This window comes from Chaetodon auriga, chromosome 4 (assembly GCF_051107435.1).
Source record: "Chaetodon auriga isolate fChaAug3 chromosome 4, fChaAug3.hap1, whole genome shotgun sequence".
Taxonomy (NCBI): Eukaryota; Metazoa; Chordata; class Actinopteri; order Chaetodontiformes; family Chaetodontidae; genus Chaetodon; species Chaetodon auriga.
In genome coordinates, this window is record NC_135077.1 from 8,038,036 (window position 1) to 8,062,919 (window position 24,884).

The 24,884-nt window shown below is 44.9% G+C and overlaps 1 protein-coding gene across 2 annotated transcripts in view; it reads right to left on the reverse strand.

Moving 5' to 3' along the window:
• Window positions 1-894: 894 nt before the first annotated feature.
• Window positions 895-24,884, reverse strand: part of mxi1 (max interactor 1, dimerization protein) — a 29,738-nt gene continuing 5,748 nt past the window's right edge. The window contains exons 3-6 of one of the 2 annotated variants that reach the window (XM_076727608.1): window positions 23,293-23,322; window positions 6,526-6,640; window positions 4,475-4,673; window positions 895-3,775 (exon numbers count right to left, since the gene is read on the reverse strand). In XM_076727608.1, coding sequence (XP_076583723.1) covers window positions 3,612-3,775; window positions 4,475-4,673; window positions 6,526-6,640; window positions 23,293-23,322 — 508 coding nt within the window. In that variant the 3' untranslated portion in view covers window positions 895-3,611. The remainder of the gene's footprint in view (window positions 3,776-4,474; window positions 4,674-6,525; window positions 6,641-23,292; window positions 23,323-24,884) is intronic. The other variant, XM_076727609.1, reaches the window with a different exon arrangement.

Sequence of the window (24,884 nt, forward strand, 5' to 3'; positions counted from 1 at the left end):
TGTGAAGGTGGCCTTCACTTCAATGTGGAAAGGCGCTCTCTAAAACCAGAGTCTGATTTGTCTGTTCTGGGCTACTGTAGAAACATGGCAGTGCACCATGATGTCTCCATGGAGGAGAACCCGCTCCCTCTGTAGATATTAAGAGCTCATTCTAAGGTAACAAAAGCACAAATCTCATCTTCAGGTGATTACACACTAATGAAAACATAACTATGAATATAATATTACATTTCCACCAAAAAGATCCCCCTAAATCCTACTCAGTGGACCTCTAACTTGCACACTCACACAGAATATACTTGTCTTTTTATAACAAATACTCTCCAGAAGTCTGTTATTGACAGATTAGCAGGTGGAAAACAGCCCAGCTGAGATCAGTGCAGACTGGCCATAGACCAGGCGCTTCTCTAAAACTCAGCCTTAGTAAGATCAAGGAGCGCGCACACACACACACTCACACTCACACACACTGTACACTCACATGAGAGAGGACAGACCTGGCTTCAGTAAAATCAGTTCTTATAGCTTGTTTTATCCCTTCTTGGAATACAAGATCAGAGTAGTTTGCCACATGAGACAATACAAGGAGTGCCAGACAGTTTTCACACATTTTTAACACATCCGAATCGTCCCAATGTAGTAAAAATATATCTGTACTCCGAAGCAGGTTAAAACACCACTGGGACCCGATCCAGGTCTACACGAGGAGAGAAATTCATTTTGTCGTCAAACACGGGACTTTTTCCTGTCAGCAGTGCAGGTTCATAAAACTAACACATGAAGACCAAAACAGAAACCAAGAGAAGTGGAAGGTTAATAACTTAAACAGGGGAAGAATAAATGTAAACTGTCCCTCAGAGAGAGAGTGAGATAAAGAGAGAGGACACTGAGGTGTTCTGAGGTGGTTTTGGCATTTTTGTGTTTTTTTTTTCTGTGTTTTTTTTTAATATAATCAAGCACCAAAAGTGGTGACTTTCTGATTCAGTGCCAAGTCCAACAACCTCAACACAGCTCTGCAAAGAGCTTACAAACTCTACACCTTAATGACGTCCTTCGGAGAAACCAAAGGATTTGTTCTTGGTTTAGATTTCTTTAAATCCTCAGTCAGAGGCCTTGTATTGTAAATGTAAGACACATTTTGTCATCTAAAACATAAGTCTAATAGAGACTACAATCCTCCGAATAGAGGAAAGTGGAGTTTTAGACCCCCTTTATTGTGTAGTAGCTGGCTCAATATTTACCAGTAAAGTCTTGGCTATGGATAAGCCTTGTGCAGAGACGACCCCCCAACAACTGGACATCAGAAATGGTCGACGTTGAGTGTTTCACCTTGTATCAGAGGGAAGCCATTTTGCTTCTCTGCCGGTCCAGGTGTTTCAGGTGTGCGTGCGTCGCACAGCGTGTTGTTGGGGAGTCGGCTCGGGACAACGCTGGAGACTCTAAACAGGCGAGGCTCAGCACTAGGAGCAGCTCAGGGGCCAATTACATTTCAAGTGTCCATTGAATAAAACATCAGAAAAAATGAAAACAAAATGGCTACATTATTTTTTTTTACCCCCTCCCACCCTCCCCACCCAAAAAGAAAATAAAACCCAAACATAATATATACACTTCTTAAAATAAGGAATGAGGAATAAGCATCAAAAAGAGGAGGAAAATAAGACAGAACCAAAATAAGTTAACTTCTTTTTCCCCATTGCTTGTGTTCTTTGAGGGATTGAGAAATAAATATTTAAAAGGCCGGTGTTTTTTTTTTTTTTTTCTTTCTTTCACATACAAAAGGATTCACGAGAGCTCCATGAGAGAAAATGACAGCGGAAAAGAAAAGAAACAAAATACAGAGAACTGTGGTTGAAGTGCAATTCTTAATGCCAGTGGAGTTTGGATGGCGAACATTGACATCATAACACCCGTTTTCTTGTCCTCACACTTCAGACGTTTCCTCCACAGATCACCTGACCACCTGTGGAATGCCATATACAGCCCCCCCACCCCACCCCCACCCCGACCCCACCCCCCCAATCCATGAACATTATAAACAAGAGAAAGAAAATCTAATAAATAAAATGAGTGCCACACAGACTCAGCATTCTCCGACTGGGTCGCCTCTCCGCCACCGGGTGGGAAATTGTTCGTTTTTAATCGTGTTGGAGAGTTTTTCTTTTTCCTTGTCAGCACAGCAACAGAATGAGTAACTTTCCAATGTTTGCACCAGCAGAACTGAACAAAGTGATCGTGTCCATGCCGCGTCCGTCGCCACTCTGACGAGGATAAAATCTTTCCCCAAATCAATTTAAAATGCACAATAAACACAGGTCGAACAGTAACAGAGGCAACAGTTCTATCCACGAGCTCTACCTTTTTTTAAAACTCATTTTTAAAGTTTAATTTATTAAACTATTTGTATGTACAAAAAAGAAAAAAGAAATTTGCTTTTTGGACGGTCACACAGTCTTTAGGGGAGAGAAAAAAAAAAGCGGGAAGGAGTTCAAACAGATGAGACAAAAACGACTAGAAGAGTTATTGCTTGTTGCTGCTGGAAAGAGGATGGACATCTACTCCAAAGTTTGTTGTTGTTTGGACTTTTTCCTTGTTGCTGTTGTTTTTTTGTGCCGTTTCTATGGACAGCTCTAAAGTAGGCAAGTGCAGGATAGCTTGTTGTAGCTGCTTGTCGAGGGGGAAAGAAACCAAAACAAAACACACACACGCACACGTTACATTTTCCACTCTTTTAAAATGCACTGAGCACCCACATTCGACAGGAATGTTTGTTTTTTTTCCCTCCGTTTCTTTTGTGGTCTTTTTCCTACGTGCTCGGTTGGGAACAATCACGGCAGATGCACTTTGTTTGCTTCAAAAGCTCGGTGGTGGTGGTGGGTCTGATCGGCTTCCCCGTTGGTTTGTTTCACAATAGCACCAGTTCGAGTGTCTGAGCTTCTGCAGTGTCGAGGAGAGGTAATGAAAAAAAAAAAGCAATAAGACAAAGGATTAAACTCGGGGCTGAAGGGACGTTTATCAGGGCCAAGCTCTGTTGATATGGCAAAGTTCACCCACAGTGTTCATTTAAGTCCAGATCAGATGTGCTCCCGTTTATCCAGGCCCAACACAAGAATGTTAAGATGGGCTACACACACACACACACGCGCACACACACACACAGGAGACACCCGAACAGAAGAATTTAAGTGCCTTTTGGATCAAATCAGGGGTTGTCCATCTTTAAAAAAAATCAGACATTTGATGGTTCGAGGAAATAAAGGAAGTAAAACCATTCAAAATTAAGATGATGAATATATCTTTTGAAGTCTCTGAGCTCCCTAGAGGAGAATTAAAACCAATTGGCAGTCTCACATCACTGTGTTTGGGTCCCTGGTGTCAATCAGGAAGGCTCAAAGTTCAGAAGTGAACAGTGGGTTCAGCAGTGTGGGCAACTAAAGGCTAGGAGCAGGAGGGGGGCGCTGCTGAGAGGCAGGAGGGACAGGAACCCGTTAGCTGGGCGCGCGCCTGCCGTCGGAGGTGACTGGGTGTATGTATGTAGGAGGATGGACAAACGCATGGGAGGGCAGGCAGGTTTGGCAGGGATGTGGTGGTGGTGGTGGTGGTGTGGCGCTCTAGGAGGAGAAGGCAAGTTTGACACTGCAGGAGGAGTAGCCCTCGTCGCTGGCCATGCTCTGCAGGCTGCTGTGGTCGTCCAGGTCGCTGGTGCTGGCTGTGCTCACACTGTCCAGCTCTCCATGGGAGAACTCCGTGCTTTCCACGTCCACCTCAATCTCCTCTGCAGCCGAGGACGGAGCGATGGAGCGAGAGAGGGCGGAGGCAGAGAGAAGAAGCGGAAAATTTAATTGTGATTCTTAACAAACAGACACTGTACGGCATATTTGTGGAGATGGCATGTGGAGCAGTATTTTTGTGAATGTCCATGAATACCATGAAAAGACCAAAAGCATCAGTGCATCCATTTCAAATATCTAACGATCCCGATGCTGCATCTGCAGAACTCACAGCCAAGACCATTTGCTGCTACTGAAGAGGTCAATCTTTAAAGGTGCAACAAATACATATCTTCATTTTTAAAAAGGTGAAATAATTTCCTTAAACAAGATTCTCAGCAAACATTACAAAAACATGAGTACGTACTTTATTTATTAGGAACTATTTTCCCCTGCAGATTTGGTGCCCTAGTAAGTATTTTTATTCATATTCTGACAACAAAGCTAACAATAATTGTTAGTAGGACACATTTGTTTTGTTTGTTTTGGTCTTTTCATGGAATCTATTCACAATATAAAAATATAATAAACCACAGAATCAGTGGACACTGAACAGTAGACCCTTTAAGCAATGCAACATCAAAAGGAGAAGCATTTATACCACCTGACCCAATGTCGTAAAATTAGCCTGAGAGCAGGTGGAGGGTCTGTTGGCCTTGTAGTCGCCAAATAAAATCCTGTTTAAAGACTGCGGCCTCACTCACCTTGGTCAGAGTCAGAGCGGTCGGAGCAGAGGGTGGAGCCCACACTGTCCATGCGTATCCTCTCCCCCTCCCCCGGGCTGCTCTGGGCTGCAGCACCGCTGCCTCCCCTAAGCAGCTCCAGCTGGCGCTGGAGGTGCCTCTGCTCGCGCTCCAGAGACTCCAGCTGGTACTGGCTCTTCCTGTCTGTCTCTTCAAGTTTCTGGTCAGGGGAAAGAGAGGGTGGGTGCAGAGAAAAGGTTAATTATGCGTGCCATGGACAAGACAAGACTGTAGTGTGTGTGCGTAAGAGAGGGGACAAAAATAATGTTGAGAAAAAAGGTGAGGCGCAAGAAAAGTAGCGGATTGCTGAGACAGTGAAGAGGTGAGAGTGAGAGAAGGAGAGCGGGAAGAACACCTTCAGCAGCAGTGTTGAGACACTGAGGAGATGATGTTATCTGTGAGGAAATTCCTTCCACATCAAAAGGCTTTCAGAATACAAATGCAGCACTCCCCTGCACCTGTTTTAACATTCAGACGCTGAACTTGTTGTGTCCGTTAGATTTTTCCCCCGCCAGCCCTGACACCCCTAAATGATTTCCTCCACCTGCCTTGTTTACACCGTGTCGCTTTCTTTACTCGCTGCCTCTGTTTACGCCTCGTGCCTTTTAAATGTAAGCGAGGGGCAGTGGCAGGGACCGATACGGCCATGTTGTGCTCTAACCTTGTAGCCTCATGTCACGGTCGACAGTGATGAGCGTGACCCCCAGCGACGGACCAAAACAATGGGCCATCAATAAGCGATGGAGACACTCAAGTTGACAGCAGCAGAAGTGCAGTGTGTGTGTGTGTGTGGGGAGGGGGGGGGGGGGACAACAATATCAGCTTTATGCCTTCCCTCTCAGTTATGTGAATGCACGCTACGCCAGGATTCTCACATGCACACTGCTCAGTCTCAGGCAGTCACATGCCTGTTTTTAAAGTGGATGAACAAGCGTGAGGCGGGTTGTCTTAGCGTGTTATATGCTCTTCATAAGTGGATGATCGGGCAGGGAAAACATCGCCAGTGACCAGCTGGGTACTGGTTTGTTTGGGTGGGAATTATTTATCTATGTACTGTAAACTTTAATTACTTTAATTTAAAATGGCAACTAAGAGCATATTCAAGACAGAAAAATGAATTTATGTCATTTTATTCACTTCCAGTAAACAAATCATCTACAGCCTGATGTCAGGAATCTCAGGATTTTGTGATGAAAACAGCCAGCGAATGAAAATTGCAATATAAATGAAAATGTCAATAACCCCATCATGGTTTACAGAGCCTTCATGATCACATTTAAGTCATTACCATACCATTAACGCGAATGTTAATTTCAAGAATAAATGGCTCCTCTCCAAAGCCTTTTTTAAAATATTTTTTGTTGACCAGCCAGCTGTCATTAAAGCAACACCCCGGCATGTTGCTTAAAATGATAAGAAAATCAGCCTGTTCTCTAGGAGCTGATGAGCAGCTACGATAGTTAGCTACCTTCAATGTGCATGCGTGTAGAGAGTCAAAGGTCAGAGGATGTGTGCATTCAGATCATTGTTCACCACACTATGTTAAAAATCAAGCACTTTTCATGGTGTACACTCAAATTCAAGCACATTCCTCATCTTGAAAATAAAAACGAGTAAAATGAAGCATTTTTCTAACTTTCAAGACTTTGTGCGAACCCTGCCGCATGTAATCCGTTTGATCTCAACAGCATTTGTGCCATGACATGTCCTAATCCGCAGCAACACGAATGAACTACGCAGTGATTCTGGCAGCGGGTAGTTCAATCTGCAGGGATTTATTTTTATGTCTGGTAGTGCATCTTAGTGCATGTATCAAGCAATACATTGTCATCTGGTCTTCATCTTTGCTCAGCTTTGTCACAAAACGCTTGTGTGTGTGTGTGTGTGTGTGTGTGTGTGTGTGTGTGTGTGTGTGATGCTACCACAGGCTTTGCCCTGTTGGACGGATATTTATGTGTCAAACTAAGTCATCCAGGTCCAGCTTTAGCTCTAAGCGGGCTACTTATCCTTACCTTTATGTGTGCTTTGGCTTTGTTGAGCAGGCCCAGGGTAGTGTGGCGGTTGCAGTCAGGTCCCAGGGGTATGAGGGCCTTCAACCTCTCCAGACACAGCCGCAGGTGAGCTCGTCTGCAGGGGACAGACGGAGACAGAAAGACAAACAGAATGATTAGACGCTTGTATGACAGGGAAGGGCCTGGAGGGTGAAATGTAAAATATGTTGCATGCTGGTGGTTCAAAGTGTTGCTCTGTAGCATCTGGGAAATTGTTGATGATTTTTTTTTTAAACCAGTACAATCTACCAACAACTTTCTCTCTCTCATAGCAGCTATTGCATTTCTCTGCCCCTTAAGTGGTGTTTTCTATTTTCAAATGCACACTGGTGAAACACAGATGTAGAGATATTTATATAACTTTGCACCCACCCCAAGCAAAAGCAACAAATGTTCAACTGTTCTTTGTGGCTTCTGAGTATTTTTTTGGGGCTTCTGATTATTTAACACAGTGTAGGCATCTGAGAATGAATTTCTCTTTTTATACGATCTGCAGTGCAGGCTCATTGAGACGCAATGTATTCCTGCTTTGTTCTGGAAATCCCCAGCTTATAGTTCACACAGCAGGTTACATATGATTCACGTCTCATGTAAGCCTTGAGACGATACATTATCCTCCACTGGTATGTCTTGCATCTAAGCTTTAGTTACCCTTCTCGCCTACATTACAAACAACAAGTTTCAGCTGGGGTGAGGGCGGGGAGGAAAGGTGTAATGGCATTTCCTGGACCCTGCTCAGCTCGTACGCTCCATCATCCTGACAGTCCCTTACTCTGTGACTGCAGACAGGCCCCAGGTACCATCTATCCTGCTAATGGCCCTGAGTTGAGAGGTAAAGAGAGATAATTGTGGCTATAACACAATCAGCGCTCCATTAGCAGGAGCTGCCCTTTCAACTAGCCTGAAGGAAACAGTGGAGAGACATTAAGAGTCAGTGGACTCAGTGGAGCAACCCAGACTCAGGAACCATCACTGGGGGAACCTGAAGGAGACGAGCCCAAGGGACCCGAGCACTGATATCTGTGGGCTAGACCGCTCCCTGCTATGCACTGCTGCCTTAAGACTGATGGAGGCATGTGAGCGCTGGCTGGAGTATATCTGTCTGTGTGCATGTCAGAGTGTGTGTGAGGAAGGGAGGGTTCAGCTATGCATGGATGGCACTGATAAGAGCAGAGCAAGCCATTACACCAGTACAGCATGTGAGTGTGTGCTTAAACTACATGAACAAGACAAGTGCTGCGTGTCTGGGAGAGCCAAAGAGGAGGCGTCCTATTTCAGTGTGTAGTGCTAAAAGTCTGGAAGTCACAAGGAGCATAGTACACACACGTTTTCAGTCTGGGAGTTTGTGGTGATGAATATCGGTCCAGTTCAGGTCATCTGTCTGCGCAATCAGTTTTACTAACAGGAGACAGCAGAGGCCACCTTTGCTCTTTATCTGTGAAATGTCTATCTGTGTTTGTATCATCTGAACCCCAACAACACCATCCTGCCCTGCGCACACACACACACACACACACACACAGATATCAGCTGGCAATTAATCACATTCTGCTCTTTGGCAGCAGCCTGGGGGAGAGATACACGCAGCTCTGCCTGGGAGATGTCTAGGACACGCTACAGAGAGGACAACATGGCAGAATATCTGTCTCGCTGATTCTAGTTCGGACCATTTTGTCCAACGCTGTAATTCTGATCATTCCTTGCTCATGTGGAAACAAGGCATGGAGTGTACTTTACTGTTCTTGGCTACATAACCATTTTCAAATTAAGTAGGCCATGCACATGGAATGTTTCAACATTGCTGATAAGACAATCAATTATTTATTGTGCAGCTGTAGCTGAAGAGCTAACAAAAATATCATTTCACATTACATGCAAAGAACACACATACTTGCTCATAAAACTTCCATTTTTACATATACAAACATTTTTCCAAATGTGGGCAGAAGACACTGGTCATGTATGTGTGTCAGTCTGTCCTGTCAGGCACTGAGTTAACAAAGTCCAGACACCGGAGACCACGATCTCTTCCTCCGCTTCCATTCAGATTAAACAACCATCTCAGCAGACAACCTCAGATAACCCCTACTTACAACCACTCCCAACTGACATGACGGATGTGCAGAGGAAGTGAGGGGATGCACTGACCATAAAGGCATCGCAGAGCATCACCGCACTTCTGGCCCTGGCTACGACTGAAATATCCCATTATGGTTCTTAGCGCTCCGACTTCTATTAGTGAGTGTGGTGTCACTTGTTGGGGCTGCCGAATGACCATTTTTTGCAGAGTCAGTGAGAAACCACAAACACTCCTTCACACCCACATGATGATGAGGAGGAGTAGGAGGGGGAGGGGGAGGAGGAGAGGAGCAGTCTGTTCTCTTTTCAGCTCTTAGAGTCCTGGTTCTGTCCTTTTCACAGTCACCTTACGTACTGTACGATCTCCTTTTAAAGCAACACATGCTGCTGCGTGGCAGCATCGAAACACCCTTGCTGTGCCTCTAATTGATAGCCAGATGTGAGACGTCTGCATGTCATTTGTCCTAATCTTCGGGTGCATGACGCACTCTGATAACTACAGAAGGCAAAGAAGTGCTCAGAAAGCATAAAAGGGAGTGTCTGAGGAACAGTGTGTGACTGTGTGTGAAGAGGGTGTCTGTACTATTGTGTAATTCATGGCCATCGAGTGTCAAGCCGGAGCTCTTATTCTCAGCAGGCTGCTGCTGTGTTTGAGGAATCTTTCCGGGATAAAAATCAGCCGATGATGTCTTCACAGGCTACTTAAGATAATGGCGGCGACTGGTTTATCATGTCTTTACCACCAGCACTATCTCTGACTGTGTCACTGAGGGGTTAAAGGTCATGAGCTTCTGGCTACTGATGAAACCCCCAAGACCGGTCCCTAATCCCTAAGAAGACTTGTTTATCATGTCGACCCACAGCCAAAGAGCTTAAACCATTTGCAGCTTACGATATGAGTGGCAGCTTGTGACCATAAATACCTGCCTGTTGCAGCCAGGATTTCTCTTCGCCTCTCCGCCCTCTTGTAGCCACGTAACACAGCAACCAGTAACAGAGCCTACTGTTTGCCTGAGTTCTTAGAAAAGGCTGGTGCTAGTTACATAAACAGCTATGGATTTACTGTGCAGCCCCATAACTTCATGTCCTCGGATCCCGAGGCAAAGGATTGGTTAGGTAGACTCCGATAAAGGATGTGATGTCATCGCAGGATGACAGGCAGTGTCAGTAGGTTGCGGTTAATGTGGCGTCACTTTCATCAGTGGGTTAAACTGCTGTCCTGACAGAGCAATAGCATGTTAAGGAACCAAAAGCTTCCTGTTTGTAGGCAGAACTAATGACAATATTAGCGGTGCTGTGAGTTAGCTACTGAACGTTTTTGAAATTATCTAAATAGCCTAGATGCAATTATTGAAAATAAAAAGGGCCACAACTGCAGTGAACGACAGGAACAGATGCAGTGGAAAATAGTTGAAAAGATCAACAAAGTGATTAAGGAGTAATTATAAATTAAAGCATTCCTAATGCAGACTATTAGCAGTGAAGGCTGGTGCACTTTGTCTTTCCAGCGTCTAATGAATGGCACAGCGAGCGGCTGTTTGCCTGAATGGGGAACTCTTCATCTGTGGCGGATTACATAACACGTGGCCAGTTGCTATCAGGACCTGTGCTCCAAACTGTCACGCACAGCAGGGATACCAAATCCCTCGCTGACAGGAAGACAACACATGCAGAAAAGCCTTGTTTTGCCTCGTATTCAGCAGAAGGAGATTCCTGGGAAACTGAGCGAGGATAACAACGCGTTTCATTTTGTTTTTATTTGGTTTGTGTTATTTGCTGCCCTGCGGGTATACCTTAGCAACCCGCTGCTTTAGAAATCCCACGCTCTCTCCGGTTGTGAGGCAGTGTGCTTCTGTGGACTCGAGCCTTAACACAGATCGATTTATAATGGAACTGGCTATTCAAAGGAAACCACATCTAAAGTTGCTGCTGATCTCCCACAAGTTCATGGGAGTTACCTGGAACTCGCTGTGTAAACATGCGGCGCTTGCAACAACATTTTTAAAAGAGCTGTGCAGACAGAAGCTTTTAGCTTGCATTTATGAAGATGGTCTGTTTACTTTCATACTTCTCCTCCACCACGAAGCCTCAATGAATCATAGCTCGGTTCACAAATGACCCTGAAACATCACAGAATTTATTCTACATAGGAAGTGAAACAAATGTGATTCAGGGCGACTGAACATATTCAATATATAGCAATTATTTGGTTATATTCTTACAAATTGTGCAATGCGTCTGCAATTCAACTCAGTTTTAATTTGTTTGTATATTGCAGGTCATATCTTCAATTCTGCTGAAAATTTGCAGTACACGTCATCATGATTACTGACCCATGTGGGGCCACTGCAGGTCATTCATGGACGCATGAATCAGTCCATGTTCTGACCTGATGAAGACGGACTGGGTTTAACAGGTTGTCCATTTAAACAAATCTGTGGTGTGGAGTCACTGTGAATGAGTGTGTCTTCACTGATTTATCACCCTGCTCCACACGTTCGAAAAACGGGAGAATTCAGGTGTGCAAAATCCTACAGGCACGACTTCCGGCCTCACCACAGACACAGCCGGCCTTCCCTTTCCTCCTGAGACAATGGGGCAACTTCCACTCTACCAGCATGTGTGCGTGTGTGTGTGTGTGCATCTCTTCCATGCTTGTGTGTGTGTTCCTGTGGCTCGTGTTCCTGATGGGCCCCAGATGGGTACGCAGGCAGGCAGCTCCTGCCTTTTGGCTTTGACATGTGAGCGAGCAGCCAGCCGGCCCCGGGTCACTGCACCACGCCTTTCCTCCTCATCCACCCTCCTCTCTCATCCCCACTCCCCATGAATCACGTGCAGGACCTTTTTCTACCCCAAATCCAATGACTCTGTCTTTTTCTCCTCCCTCTTGGGTCAATTCAGTTTAATTCAAACGCAAAGCTCTGTTTCATTTGTACGTTTAAATGCCAATGAGAAACGCAGAGAAGTGGGTAACAATTAGAATCGTGACCAGTGATAAATGAGTGTTTATATTAAAACAAATCTGTCATCATTTCTGTACTGCTCTTCTCTCACTGGAACTGTTTCACTTGTTGTTGAAATGCGTCAAACTGGCTCTGATGTGATTGAAGCAGTCCTTTTTAAAGAAGTACTTTGAAGCTCTCCCTGTTGGTATGGGAGAGCTGCCCACCACAGCTCTCACGAAGCCTACGCACATCATATGTACATCTCTCGTCAGCGCTGCAAACAACAGCAGCACTGCACTCAACCTCTCTCATCCTTGTATCATCCGTGCACACACACGCAGAGTGCATGTGCCTTTGGATGAAGGGCACACACACACACACACACACACACACACACACACACACACACACACACACACACACACACACACACACACACCTCAGAGTACATGCATGCACACAGTCTGATATCTGATATTTCTGTAGTCTGTAAAAACATGTTAAGCACAAGCTGACAAACACGCCTATACACAAGCATAAAGGCAACAACAAGCAGTAATTCCAACATCATCGTCTTGAAAATATCTTGTCCTTGACAGTGTCTGAACTGGTTGTTATGCATTTTCAAGGAACATTTTCAGGAACGTTTCCACAAGCCAGGGAACCTTCTCTTACGAAACTCGGGAGCTTCACCTGCGTTTCAACTGCAGGAACCTTGTTCCAGTGTTTCAGCTGGGTCATAGCTGTTCCTGCTCCTGGGGTGCACAGCTTAGCTTAAGGCCAAGGATCATTCAGTCTGGAAGCAAGCATGAGCAGTCTCTCATACCAATATCAGGAATATAAATGCAACAGACAGTAGGAAACAAGTCATATATTTTGAATCTATTTTCAGCAATTTCCCACATATATTTATTGGCGTATAAGAACCATAAGAACCTCATAGTTATTTTCTGAGATCATTTGATTTTTGAAGCCCTACATTATCTGATTTTAACAACATCTAATCTTCCAGTATTTTCCTTATTTTCCTTTTTTTTGTCAATAGGGCACACATTACATAAATGATCTTTTTCTAGTGATGTTATTTTGAAGTAATCCCTTTGACTAAATTATGTGAGACATAATTTTACTTGCTCAGGTGCATCCTGTTATTTTGCAGACATCGCTTGATGGCCATGTGCTGTACATAATTAGAGAGCCGTCAAGATAATTACTCCATTTTTCTGTTATTTACACTAACGCAAAGCCTTGCTTGATTGTCAGACGAGAATTTGTGCAAATCTGATGCCTGATGTTTTCTGTGGGCAGTGGGTGCAGAGAAGGGAGGGAGGTGAGCACAAAAAAAGGGAAATGCATATTCATGTGAATAAAATAAATGCCAATAAAAGAACACCTGGCCAAAAAGAGCGACATGGACAGAAGAGCATTTTCCCCCTGAATTCAGGGAACAAAGGCAGCTGAAAGCAGCGCTGGCAAAGCAGCCTGAATTTCTGCTTATTTTCATTCAAAGTCCTCTGGAACCAACACCGTTAGTCGAAGAGCGAGAGATGGGAGAAAAAATATGGCTGCCCTAGATTCCAAACTTGTGAATACATAAATAATGGATAACTTCTCAGGCCATCCAAGATGTCTGACATAATTACTGGACGCGCTCTGAAAGGGGAGGGTCAGATTTCCAGCCCAGATACCAGTCGATACACTTCACTTTGGCAAATCCCACACTCTCTCAAACCCATTTAACACACACATACACACGCACACACTCCTGATTTGACCTACTTCTAATACATGCGGAGGGGGAGGAAATCTGACCCTTCACCCAGTTATTACACTAATTACACATCACCAATGACCGTCTCAGTGGTAAATCTCCTAAATTGACATGCGAAAGGAAATTAAGACATCATTACAGAGGCCCTCTGAGGGAGAGGAAAAAAAAACTTGACTTTGCGAGGGTGTTCTATTGTTCCTCTTCTGCCTGACTCCTTCTCCTGTGTCGAGGCTCATTTAAAGCAGCCGCAAATCATGACTCAAAGTGCTGTCAAAGATTACTGGAGTGATTAGAGTATTTTGCAATGCAAAGCCTCATTTAAAGTAGACTAAGCCATGTCCATTGAGCACTACATCAAATCAAGTGCAAATGATCTCGCTGTGTGGTGCAGGGTAATTAAATCAAACACAGACAATGTGGGCACAGATGTTTTTCTTTCTGTGTTTTGAGCATTATTTTTCCCAAACATTCCAAATCCATTATCTCACGGTTAAAAATAGCTAGCGTGAGATGCTGGTCGCGTAAATGGTCCCGACTGGTCACAAAGGCAAATCACAAGCAGGCATCCTTCTCCCAGATCATACATAGTGAAAGAACATGTGAACATGTGGCACACTGAGCCATACTCTGCAGATGGTGACATACAATATAAATGGAGAGGGGCAGGGCTCAACTCGCATGGCAGCCTATACATTTGCTCCCCATGATACTTTGCTGCAGTTGTAGGAATCGCTGCTGAACACATTCAAAGCTGTCGAGGACAGATGATCACGGATAAAACAACTCACACAAACAATCCCAATGGCTTGGCGGATCTATTGCGCATTTGGCATCGTGCATCAACACCTGAGCCATTTTGAGCCAAATTTTCCTTGACTGGCAGTGGCATACAATGACATGAAGGACTTGCATTTGACTTAATTTATGGTGAAAAATCCATTATTAGAGTACAATGAACCTGAACTGTGCCCTACGCACTGAAGCCACAGCGTGAGCATTTATAATGTAACACAAACACACACACAACTACAGGAAAAACAACAGCTCTCTGTGTTTGCTCACCACTTTTGTTTACTGGCTCGCTGAGTTAACACAAAGAGCAGGGTTGTTGTTCCTGCTAAAGATGCCTCTTCTAGGATTCTCTGCTTTTTAAGCCCTCTATGTCTTTCTCCCTTTCATGGAGGGTGGGTGTCATTCTACCCTCTCTCACATGACTGCTGTCAGGGTGCACAGCCAAGGTCACATGTTCACCCATACAGACAGTTTCACCTGACTGAATGGGTCTTTTTTTTTAATAGGGGAAACTACCACTCACTAGTTTGACTGCTGGAACAGTCATCAGAGAGCGAACAGCCTGGCTGCAAAACTGGCGCCTGCCATATGTGCTTTAGCCAGCGACAGCGTTATTATCTGAGCTATAAATGGCAGGTTCAGGAAATGACAAATGCAGATGGAGACAAGCTTATATGTTGAACAGGTCTGGATTAGGATGGCAAAGTCGTTCCTCGAGGTTTCCTTCTTGCTGAAATCTTTGTGTTGATGATTTATGATTTGACAGATGGTTCTAACATTAGCCCATGGATGACACGTGTAACTCGTGTTTAAGTGTCTGGACAATGCACTGTGCTGCCACTGACTGTTGAAACCTATAGGACTTTAAATGACGTCTTTGTTACCGAGACGAAGAAAAGCAAACATGAGAGCTGTACATCGAAGCTAGTGTGCTGATATTTTGTCCACTGGTGATGCGTCACTCAGTCCGTTGTGTTTCTACACACACACACACACACACACACACACACACACACACACACACACACACACACACACACACACACAAGATTAGAGCAATCTTTGCCCCACAGCAACTGTGGGCCCTCTCTTTCTGACAGACTGATGCTTCCCTCATCTCCTTTATGAAACGCAGACAGATGGGATAGATGCAGAGAGTCAGAGTGAGATAGAGAGGGTGAGAGATATAGAGAGTGGGGGAGGAAGGGGAGTGTTGTGCCTGTGTAATCTGCCCAGAAACTAGCCACGGGCACAAACGAGAGGCAGTCTGTCAGGAGTTCCACTGGGTTTAGTGAAGGCAAACAACTAAAATCTATGTTTTAAGTTTCAAATTCTGGCTCAAATGTTTATAGCAGTGCGACATGTTTAGCCAAATACTATGAACTACCAGGAAACACATGAAAGACGTGCATGCTATATGTTTAGCACAAGTACCGCAAGTGTTTTATGCATGGATGGCACAACTGGAAATTAAACCTGTAATCTTTAAAGATTAAGAGGTGTGCTCTACTCATTGAGCTACAAAAGACATGGGACTAAGCCAGTAATAGTATATTCTTTGTTCTGACAGTGACTACAGGCAAGTGATCATGAGGCTACTTCAACTGTCAGTGTAAGAAAAGTTCTGTTAATCTCCACGTCTTTATCTTTCACCTGACAGTGAACGTGAAGTGAGCACGGAGGACACAGAACTTTGCGCCTATTGATAGAAACTTGCTTTAACACGAACAGCTCAACTTTTCAGGAAAAGAAAATGCTCTTACTCAGATGCCACCATCTTGGTACGACAGCCCCTAGCCCACGTCGTAACCGTTCAATCATCCGCTGAGAGTTTTACTGCACTGTCCGAACTGACAGCCAATTGTCAAGTTTGACAAACAGGGCCGAGGAATGAGGGGAATGCTCATCTCCCCCCCCACACACACACACAGCAACCGCGCTCCCGTCTAAGGAATTAAACAATTATTAACAAGTCTTGGGATTCCACGGGAGCTACGCTGGCTGATGACCCATATTCTGGTAAAATGGCAGGGTAGGGGAGAAGAAATGCAGGGTGAAAATACAAGTCTGCATGTGGTGGGTGGGTGTGTGGGAGAGGGACTTTGACATTTGTGAGCATTCAGGCAGTTGTGACCTCAATCCCAAAAAAGAGATTGAGTGGAGAGAGTTCCGATTGGCAGCAAAGCTCACTGTAAAAATGCATATGGATTCAGGGCTGAAACCACACTGGAAACTGGGGGCTATAAAATGCAAATGAGAGTTCAAAAATCAATTTGGACTCACAGGAACCCACTCCACCCCTGCTAAACCAATCCCAAGGTCACAAATGGTAAATAAAGTGATACGCAGTTGATTGCTAGGCAGACCAAAGCTGTTGTCACGCCAAATCCGCTGAAGCAACTCCAAGCCACAAACAGCGTCCGCCATGACGCGTAGCAACAGTGCAGAGCAGGGATGGAGGACAGATTGGGAAAAGTAGAAACAGAGGAGGCAGAGATTAAGCAAAAGACGGGTTGGAAAGGAAAGGGCTGAAAGAAGAGTGCAACAATTTGCCCTCTTCAAGCAGCAGCTACTGACATAAACACGTGCGCTCACACACCTACACAAACACATGCAGAGTTCACCACTGGGGAGGGGGGGCTAGCTGTGTGGCAGGGCCAAGAGACTCTGGGGCTGAAACCCATCACCAACACACGGATTAGTTCACACGTGCACACTGCCTCTTAATCTGCTCCACTGACAAAGGTTGGAAGAGAGAGAAAAGGGGAAGAAGGCGAGACAAAAAGAGATGAAGTTAACGAAAGAGACGGCCACAGAAACAGACCTGGGGGAGGAATGGACAGGAAAAGAGGTGCAGGGGGAGACATACCTTTATACAATAATCACAAGAACTGAAACGAGCTATGTAATCAATACACTTGGTCTTCGGCAAATGCCCCAGATCCCTTTAAAGCGCACGTGCACAGATCATGTGACATCCATCTGTCCAACCCCTTTTTGGGGGGGCATTTTGGCTTTATTTTTATTAGTGGAGCAATGACATGCAACAGCTATCTTAACCGTGAATGTACATTGTCAGTGTCTTAAAGCCTTACTCCACCATAGATGTCACACCCATCCAGCTCTCCCATTCGTCAAACTGTTTGCTTCGTGAGTCCCACCACGCACACAGTCACTGACCCACCCACAACCCACACTTTCCCCTTCAGCCCTGTGTGACACGAGGGGTGAGGCCAGGGGCTTTGGATTAAAACTCCAATATGGCCTGGCTCCGAAACTGGGCCTGGTGTAAAGCCAGAGAGATGCAGCCAGATGTTGGCTCTGGGGGCAGGGGGGGTGAGGGGGGTGGACATGTGTGGGAGGGGGTTGTGGGGGGGTGTTTTAATACATGCAATAGAGGGTCGAGGTGGGAGTGCACTCCATCAACCTTTACACATGTTGCCCACACTCACACTCACTTCCCCACTCGCCTAAACTCACTAACTTGCTAAGTCACTTAACCCAGTTGGCACACTGGTGTTTCCACTGAGGTTAGACTTCAGTTCACACAAAAATGATGACATTAAGTGTATGCACTGATGATGACAAAGGATGTGCGGTAGCTGCTGCGAGAGTAGGGGGTGGGGACTTCTCTCACTGCTTCTTCATCTCACTGCTCTCATTGGTGAAATGCTAACCTCTATGATTGGTCAGAAGGCAGTGGTGTTTCCCCCTTTTTCCCCAGCTGTACGGCTAAAAATAGAAGCCATAGTCAGATTTAGCCTAATTGAGTCTGTCTTGTGTCTTCAACAAGCATCCTATTTTCTCCACTTTCTATAAATGTCTCTCTGTCTCTCGCTGTCTCTCTCTCTGTCTCTCTTACTGTCTCTCTCTCTCCTTAAGGTGCAGATTAAGTTAGCTCAGCTGCTAACGTGACAAGCTGCTCCAGGAAAGAGGAAGAGGAGTATTTCTTCCTGGAACAGTATGTAACTGCGGCTTCATCCATTTGGCCTAAATTGGCCTCATCAACAAGGCCCAACACAATGCTGTTAATGGCGCAGGCTGAACAGCACAGTACGTGGGAGGAACTGAACACTTTGCAGAATACTGCAGTACAGTCTGATCAGGCAGTACCTATTTCAAGTTGACTAATCTGAACACCTATGAACAAACTGATTTTACTAAAAACATGCCATTTCTGTCATTGAAAATAAGAAGAAGACAGGACAGCTCAAGCTTCAATCTGCTGACTAAGCCCATATGCCCATCCGCCCTCGTTCCGTTTGGTTACACTGTCCTTCCACAGAATGCTGTGCAGATGCATTTTTGCAGGATAAGGGCAAAACAAGGAGGCGCCAAGATAAGACGAGTCAAGGGTCAGAAGAGCGAGACGAGATTGGAGTGATGGGTGAGCCTTCAAGTGCAGACATCCAATCCCCTGTGTGGGGCCTTTTTACACCTGTCTACAGAACATGCGTGTGGGGATGGATTCTGCAGATGTGAGGCAAAGCAATGAAGACCTCTAATATTACACTGTCTTCTATCGTTTGACAGCAAGCCAGTGGAGATGCCAGGACTTACAGCATTTGATACTGAATTTACAGCAAAGAAAAGCTGATTGGTTCATTGTAATAATACATGAGAGATGCAGTGATGCTATTCCATTTGTGCTAATTCATAAAAAAAAACTGCCATTTACCAAGTTCTTCTCCTAACTAAGAAGTTTCCACTGCAAGAAGCAAATACAGGAAGTGAGCTTATATCAGCAGGATGCTAAGACTGCAAAAGGTCTACTCATTCTTAGTGCTCTGTCGCCCTTGTCACTTGTGCCTTTTTCCCCTCCATTTGCCCTTATTAGGAAGCAAGAACACCTGGTCTGATCTACACTGTTTGTCTTCAGAAGTATGGATTTTTCAATTTCTTGATCGTAAAGGCAAGTGCCTCTCCTAAAAGGTATGCGACTAGCCCCTTAAGAGTGCCAATCCACAAAACTGTGTACTGTCAGAAACCTGGCAACCCAGAGAGCTGGTGCGATTGAAAGGTAAATCAATGAAGGGTAATTTACCCCTCCTAAACCTCAACTCAGATCTGTTCTTTTCTGAAGGGAATAGGTGCTTTCCTGTTGTGCAAAGTACACAGCTTAAACAAGGTACTTTCACCATCCTGTGCACAAAATTGACTTTAACATTTAATAAAACATGGCTTCCTCATTACAACTAGGTACCGGCCACACTGCTTGGCGGACTTGGTGGTTTTGTAGCCACAGCCACAATTTGTCACCATCTGACTGTTTGTGGTGGCTGGTCCCACCTCGATACTGGCTCATGTCTCACTGCGTTAATTACAGTGCGGAAGTGCTCACTGTGCACACACTGACACAGTGGAAGTGTGGATCAGGCTTGCGTGCTGCTCAAAGCTTCCCTTAGTCAGGTGTGTTTGACCTATCTCTCTGCTCATCCCATCAGCCTGTCAATTACTTCCTTGTCCTCTGACACAGTCGTTAGCTAAGCCAAAGTCAAGCTAGGCTATCACGGACCAGCACCGGGTGGCCTGAGAGGGGGAGGGCGCATGCCCCAGCACGTGTGCATGCTCTTGCTGGGCTCACCAGACCAAAGATCAAGTCCCTTAAGCTGCTTTTCTGAGCCAAGAAAAGCTTACAAGTCGTCACGTTGGTCAGAACAAATGGTCCCAGTTTTAGGCCCTGCAGCAAAGCCTGAGAATAGGCTGCACTCAGTGGGAAGACAACAGAAAGACTGGTGAAGCAGTTTGACTTTGTTCTTGAAGCACCAGAGAAAATGTAGCCAGGCTTGTTCATCTTTGACTGCTCATCCAACCCCAAGGCTGGAACAACAGGACTGAGTTCATAGGCCACTGCTTAGAAAGAATGGAAATACATGAAAGGCTTCAATCCCAACTGAGATCTGTACCATTTGAAAAACGTCACACCTCGTGCTATTCGGAGGTTTCACTGTCTTGCCTGAAGTAGTGAACTACCACAAGGTCTGTAATTGTAAGACAGATTTAATAGGATATGTTTAAGTTAAGTGAGAGGGGTAAGCTCAAAATCTGACCATACATCCTGACAAGCTCGTATACTTTGCAGCAAGAGGCAGAAACCTTCTCACACACAGGCACAAGCAAAAAAAAAAAAATAAAAAACCTGACAGTTGAGAACACCCTCACCAATACACAGCATCCATGATTACAAATGAGGTGTGACTATCTTCATTTACCATTTCACATGCCACTGAGTCAAAACAAATCCCGAGAGGGCAGACCTCATGGATGCTCCTTACATGCCACCCAAGGACATCAGGCTTCCAAGTCTAATGGGCAAGACTGAGCCTTTTTAATATTCTAAAGGCACACACTGAAAGGTGTTTAACACACACTGTCTGCCCGACTCCCCTCATGAAGAATCCAGCAGAAAAGCTAATATTGCTTCCACTGCCTGAGCACTGGTGGAAAAATAATTTGCTGTGTGTATTATAAGCCTGGCCTTGACAAACAACATCAGAATGAATAGGTCGCAGTAGAAGGTAAATAATAAGCGACGGTTCTTGTGGATTTATTGTAGCAAGTAAAACCCTGCTGTATTGATTATCCATAAAGTCCTCATCCAAAAAAGTAGGAAAGAAACAACTGGTTGAACAACAACAGATTAAACTCTGAGCCGTGGAATACCTTAGTCCTGTACTGAAAAACATCTCAGCAAACAAGGATCAACAAACAACTAACCTGAGCCGGGGAATTTGATATTAACATGTTTAAAAGAAAGAGGACTAATAGATGGGAGGCTGTGAGATCAAAGCGGTGGAACGGCAACGTGCAGGCTTTTTACTGTTAAACCCGACTATAGCAGTGTAATTTAGCAGTGGCATGTGGAAGTAAAATAGGGCTGTTAGGAGGTACATGATCAAAGCAGCAGAGCCACCACGTTATCTGGTCCTGCTGCACAGTGTGAGCATCTGGAATGTAGGGTGGGTTTTTTTCCCCCTTCTTTCGGTGCCTTTTATCCACGTCCTGTGGTCTCTGCTGTCACGACGAGTCTACTTGTCACAGAGGTTATCGAGACCTGTGGTAGCCATGCGAGGCAAATTGTCTCGCCGGCAGCAGATAAACAGGGTTGATAAGTTTTTTAAAAGGCCCCAGTCAGGCTGGACCATAAGGAAGCTGCCTCCAATTCACAAGACTTGGAAGTCTGCTGAGATGGAAGGAAAGCCACCGCCGCTGCTGTCGTAGAATCATGGCATAAGCCTGACACACTTGGGTGAACAACTATGCCTGATACGTATAGCTTACAGTGAGGCACGTGCTTAAAGGGAATTGGATTAACGGCTGGCAAAAAAGGAGGGATTATAAACGATTCTGACTTTAAGAGTGCTTCTAAAAAGATGGATTACCATTTCAATTTTTACCCTCTTTTTTTACTAATAGAAAATTGAATTGGCCTCGTCCTGGTCAACGACTAAACAGCAACATCACGCTCACTGTGTCGAGCTGTAAAACAAAGACAAGAGTGGGGAAATATCTGGATTGGGTTCAGTGGTGTGGCCCGTTCCCAGCCCTGTACCCTCCCAGCCCACCCTGCCCTGCTGCAGCCCTCTCTCTGAGTCTGCATGGCTGCACGGACCAGCAAGGTGGAGCCAGGAGGGAGAGGAGGCGGAGGATGCTTGTATGCATGGCAGGAATGAAAACACGCTGATGCAAATCTAACGCTTTTTGACATTTGGCTTCATCAGTTTTATTATGCATAGTGTTTCATTTCAATTAATTCAATTATCTCTCTGATGGTTCGAGGACCTACAAGGATCTGCAGCAACATAATTTAGTGAATGTATGCCACCATCTAAAACCTACAAGGATCCCTTCTGTTCTGCCATCTACAGGCTTTACACTGGTCTGCTGTGACTGGCAGAGATGACTGTACACCATAAATGGCCATAGGAACAGGCAATACTACAAAGGGGCTGACTGCAAGAACGTGGCGTGACGAAAACTCAGCTTTCATACTGTGTTGTAGGAACAAACATCTGAGCTGGCACCCTTTTTTTTTTTTAATATATTTGTGTGGGCGGGACACTGAAAAAAATGCAACCCCGCATGGGTGCCGCAATCTGCCGAGGCCAGTCAGCCGACCGGCTGGCCTTGTGTGGCATCGCATATGAGCACCACGATGACACATCAAATCTTGTCTATATTTAACTCACTGGATGCCTATCCTTCCAATGTTCCCATCCTTTCAGAAGAGGCTGCCAGGAAGAATGGCGAGAAAAACAGGCCGAGGTGATATGTAATTACACTGAATGGATCCAGCCTCCCACATCCTTTCATTGTACCCACACCCTCAGAGATAATGAAATGGAAGGCGAGTTTTTTTCTTCCATTTACCATAAATCCTGCAAGTCTCGCCACTCTTATTTATGGTCTTGAAGAAAACCATCAACAGCTTGACTCTTGGAGTCTGCAAAGTCACAGAGCATAAACACCAGCAAGCACCCTATGTGGGTGGTGAACTCAATCTGATAAGGGCTTCTAAGAAACCAGTCTCGGTCTCGGCTCTCTTAAGAAGACCGTTTGGTAAACCATCAGAAGCCACAGTCTCCCTGAATACCCCACATTTCTTCCACAGCAGATACTATCTTGACTGCAGAGATACAACTCAGTTTAGAACTATGCACAGGCCAGGAAACTACCGATGGGACATTCTGTTCAGATATGGGGATGACTTTGTTGCCACTACTACACCAATCAAACAACATCTCTGCATCAAACAAGCTCTGCACTTTTAACATTCGTTCCAGCTCTGCATGCATGCACCCTTTCTTGCCCATTTAAGTCGAAGCCCTTAGCTCGGCAACCAAAATGTTGTATAACTCTAAATAGATGCAAAGAGTGTGTACACAAGAGGTGGAAACAGGGAGGTGAAAAGATAAGGGAAATGTCCTTAACTGAACACAACTGGGTCACCGCTTACTTTTGCTTTTAAAGACCTGTTGAAGAGGAAGTGCTTACTTAAAGAAGAGCAAAAATATTATGGGGCAAAATGAAAACAGGACATGGCGGACTTGTTCACATGTCAGGGCAGGGTGTGCATGTGCCTGCAGGCTGTGCTGTATGATTTGAAGGTGAAATGCTTTGAAAAATGTAATGCCAACTCACCTATTCTTCTCCAGCTCATTATGTGTGGACCTGCAAAGACAGAAAACAGAGGTTGTCAAATAAAGAGCAAATGTAAACTTTTGCATGCTCAACAAGCACAACAGGCCAACAATATCCCATCCTCCTGAAAAGGTGATTCACTCAGTCAACTATATGTGCTCTCCAAACAGGGGCCAAAAGGGGCACTGTGAATTATCTTGTCAAATCAAATCCATGCATTTATTAATTAATCCCAAACGAGAACAAGTGTGGACACAGTGCACTGGAGCCCTTACACCAACAAACGTCATCATGACAGCCGGGCATTCCCTGTAGCCTTATACAGCCTCTTCCCCTGTAATGCACAGCACTACTCTGGGAAGATGTTTCTGTGTGTGTGTGAGTGAGTGTGTGACACCGCAGCCTCTTATGCACACTAAAGTTCATACTGTTTGTGTGTGTGTGTGCATGTGCTGCTGGGCAAGTGTGAGCATGCACACACACATATGCACACCCTGTGCATGCAGCAGTCAGGGTTCAGAGCTCTGTTAATAATGTAAAGTGAATCAGCTGGTTCTTAAGAGTCTCTTTGTGTGGCAACATACTGAAGGGAGACAAGCCCTCCTCCTGATGCTTAAATGGCCAAGTTCCCATCCACACAAACTGCACTATACCTCGCCTCAAGGGGCACTGGTTTCTTTTTTTCTGCATACTCTCCTGAGTCAAGTACAAAGCACTTCTCTATATTGTGGATTATTGATATTGCAATATGCTTTGCTTGTCTATTTTTTCTCAGTCGACAAAACTACCATCTTGTTAATGCTGAAGCAGGGAATATGGAGAGAACAGGAGACAAAAATGAGGGAGGAAGGACATAGAGGAGAATAAGACAGAGGGACTTCCGTCCAGTCTGTAAAAATTTGGTCCTGCCTCGGAGGAAATTATTTTTTCAAGGTTAATTATTTACACCGATAAAAACTCTATATGTATCTACTTGAATACATTACTGTAAGTGTAGTTCAGTATGCAAGACTGGATGTTAAGTCAACTGTGACAATATATTTGATGTAACATGACATGGTCGATGGCTATGTTGAGTGACTGCTATCACAGGGCTCACAAGGAAGCTGGTCTGGGGCCATTTCCTGAAAAACTGTGAGAACCTAAGTGCTCACATGTGAACTCTTAACAGGTCTCAACTTACATATTCTACAACCTTGTAGTAGCCATGCATGACTGTGCTCTGCATCAGCCAACCAGTCTCACACAAAAATCACAAAACTGACTAATCTAATGCAGCCCCATCTCTTCTGTTGTGCTGCCACAAGCCTCACAACTGTCATCTTTAAAATGGGCTTCAGTTTCCAAATGAGTTCTTTGTAGGGAAAATGAATAGTCACAGTCCTGTGTTCAATGCAGGCTTTTACATACATACATAATTACTGTCTAATGGCAGTGGGTCCACTGATTTCCATAACTGTTTGTGAGTCAGAGCAATAGTTTTGCTAACAGAAGATGAATACTTTGGAGTGCATTGTCTGCGTCATCAGCTGTCACTGTGCTCGCACTGTGTCTGCGTTGCTTGGAAACCCTCATTCTGATCTGTAATCTTG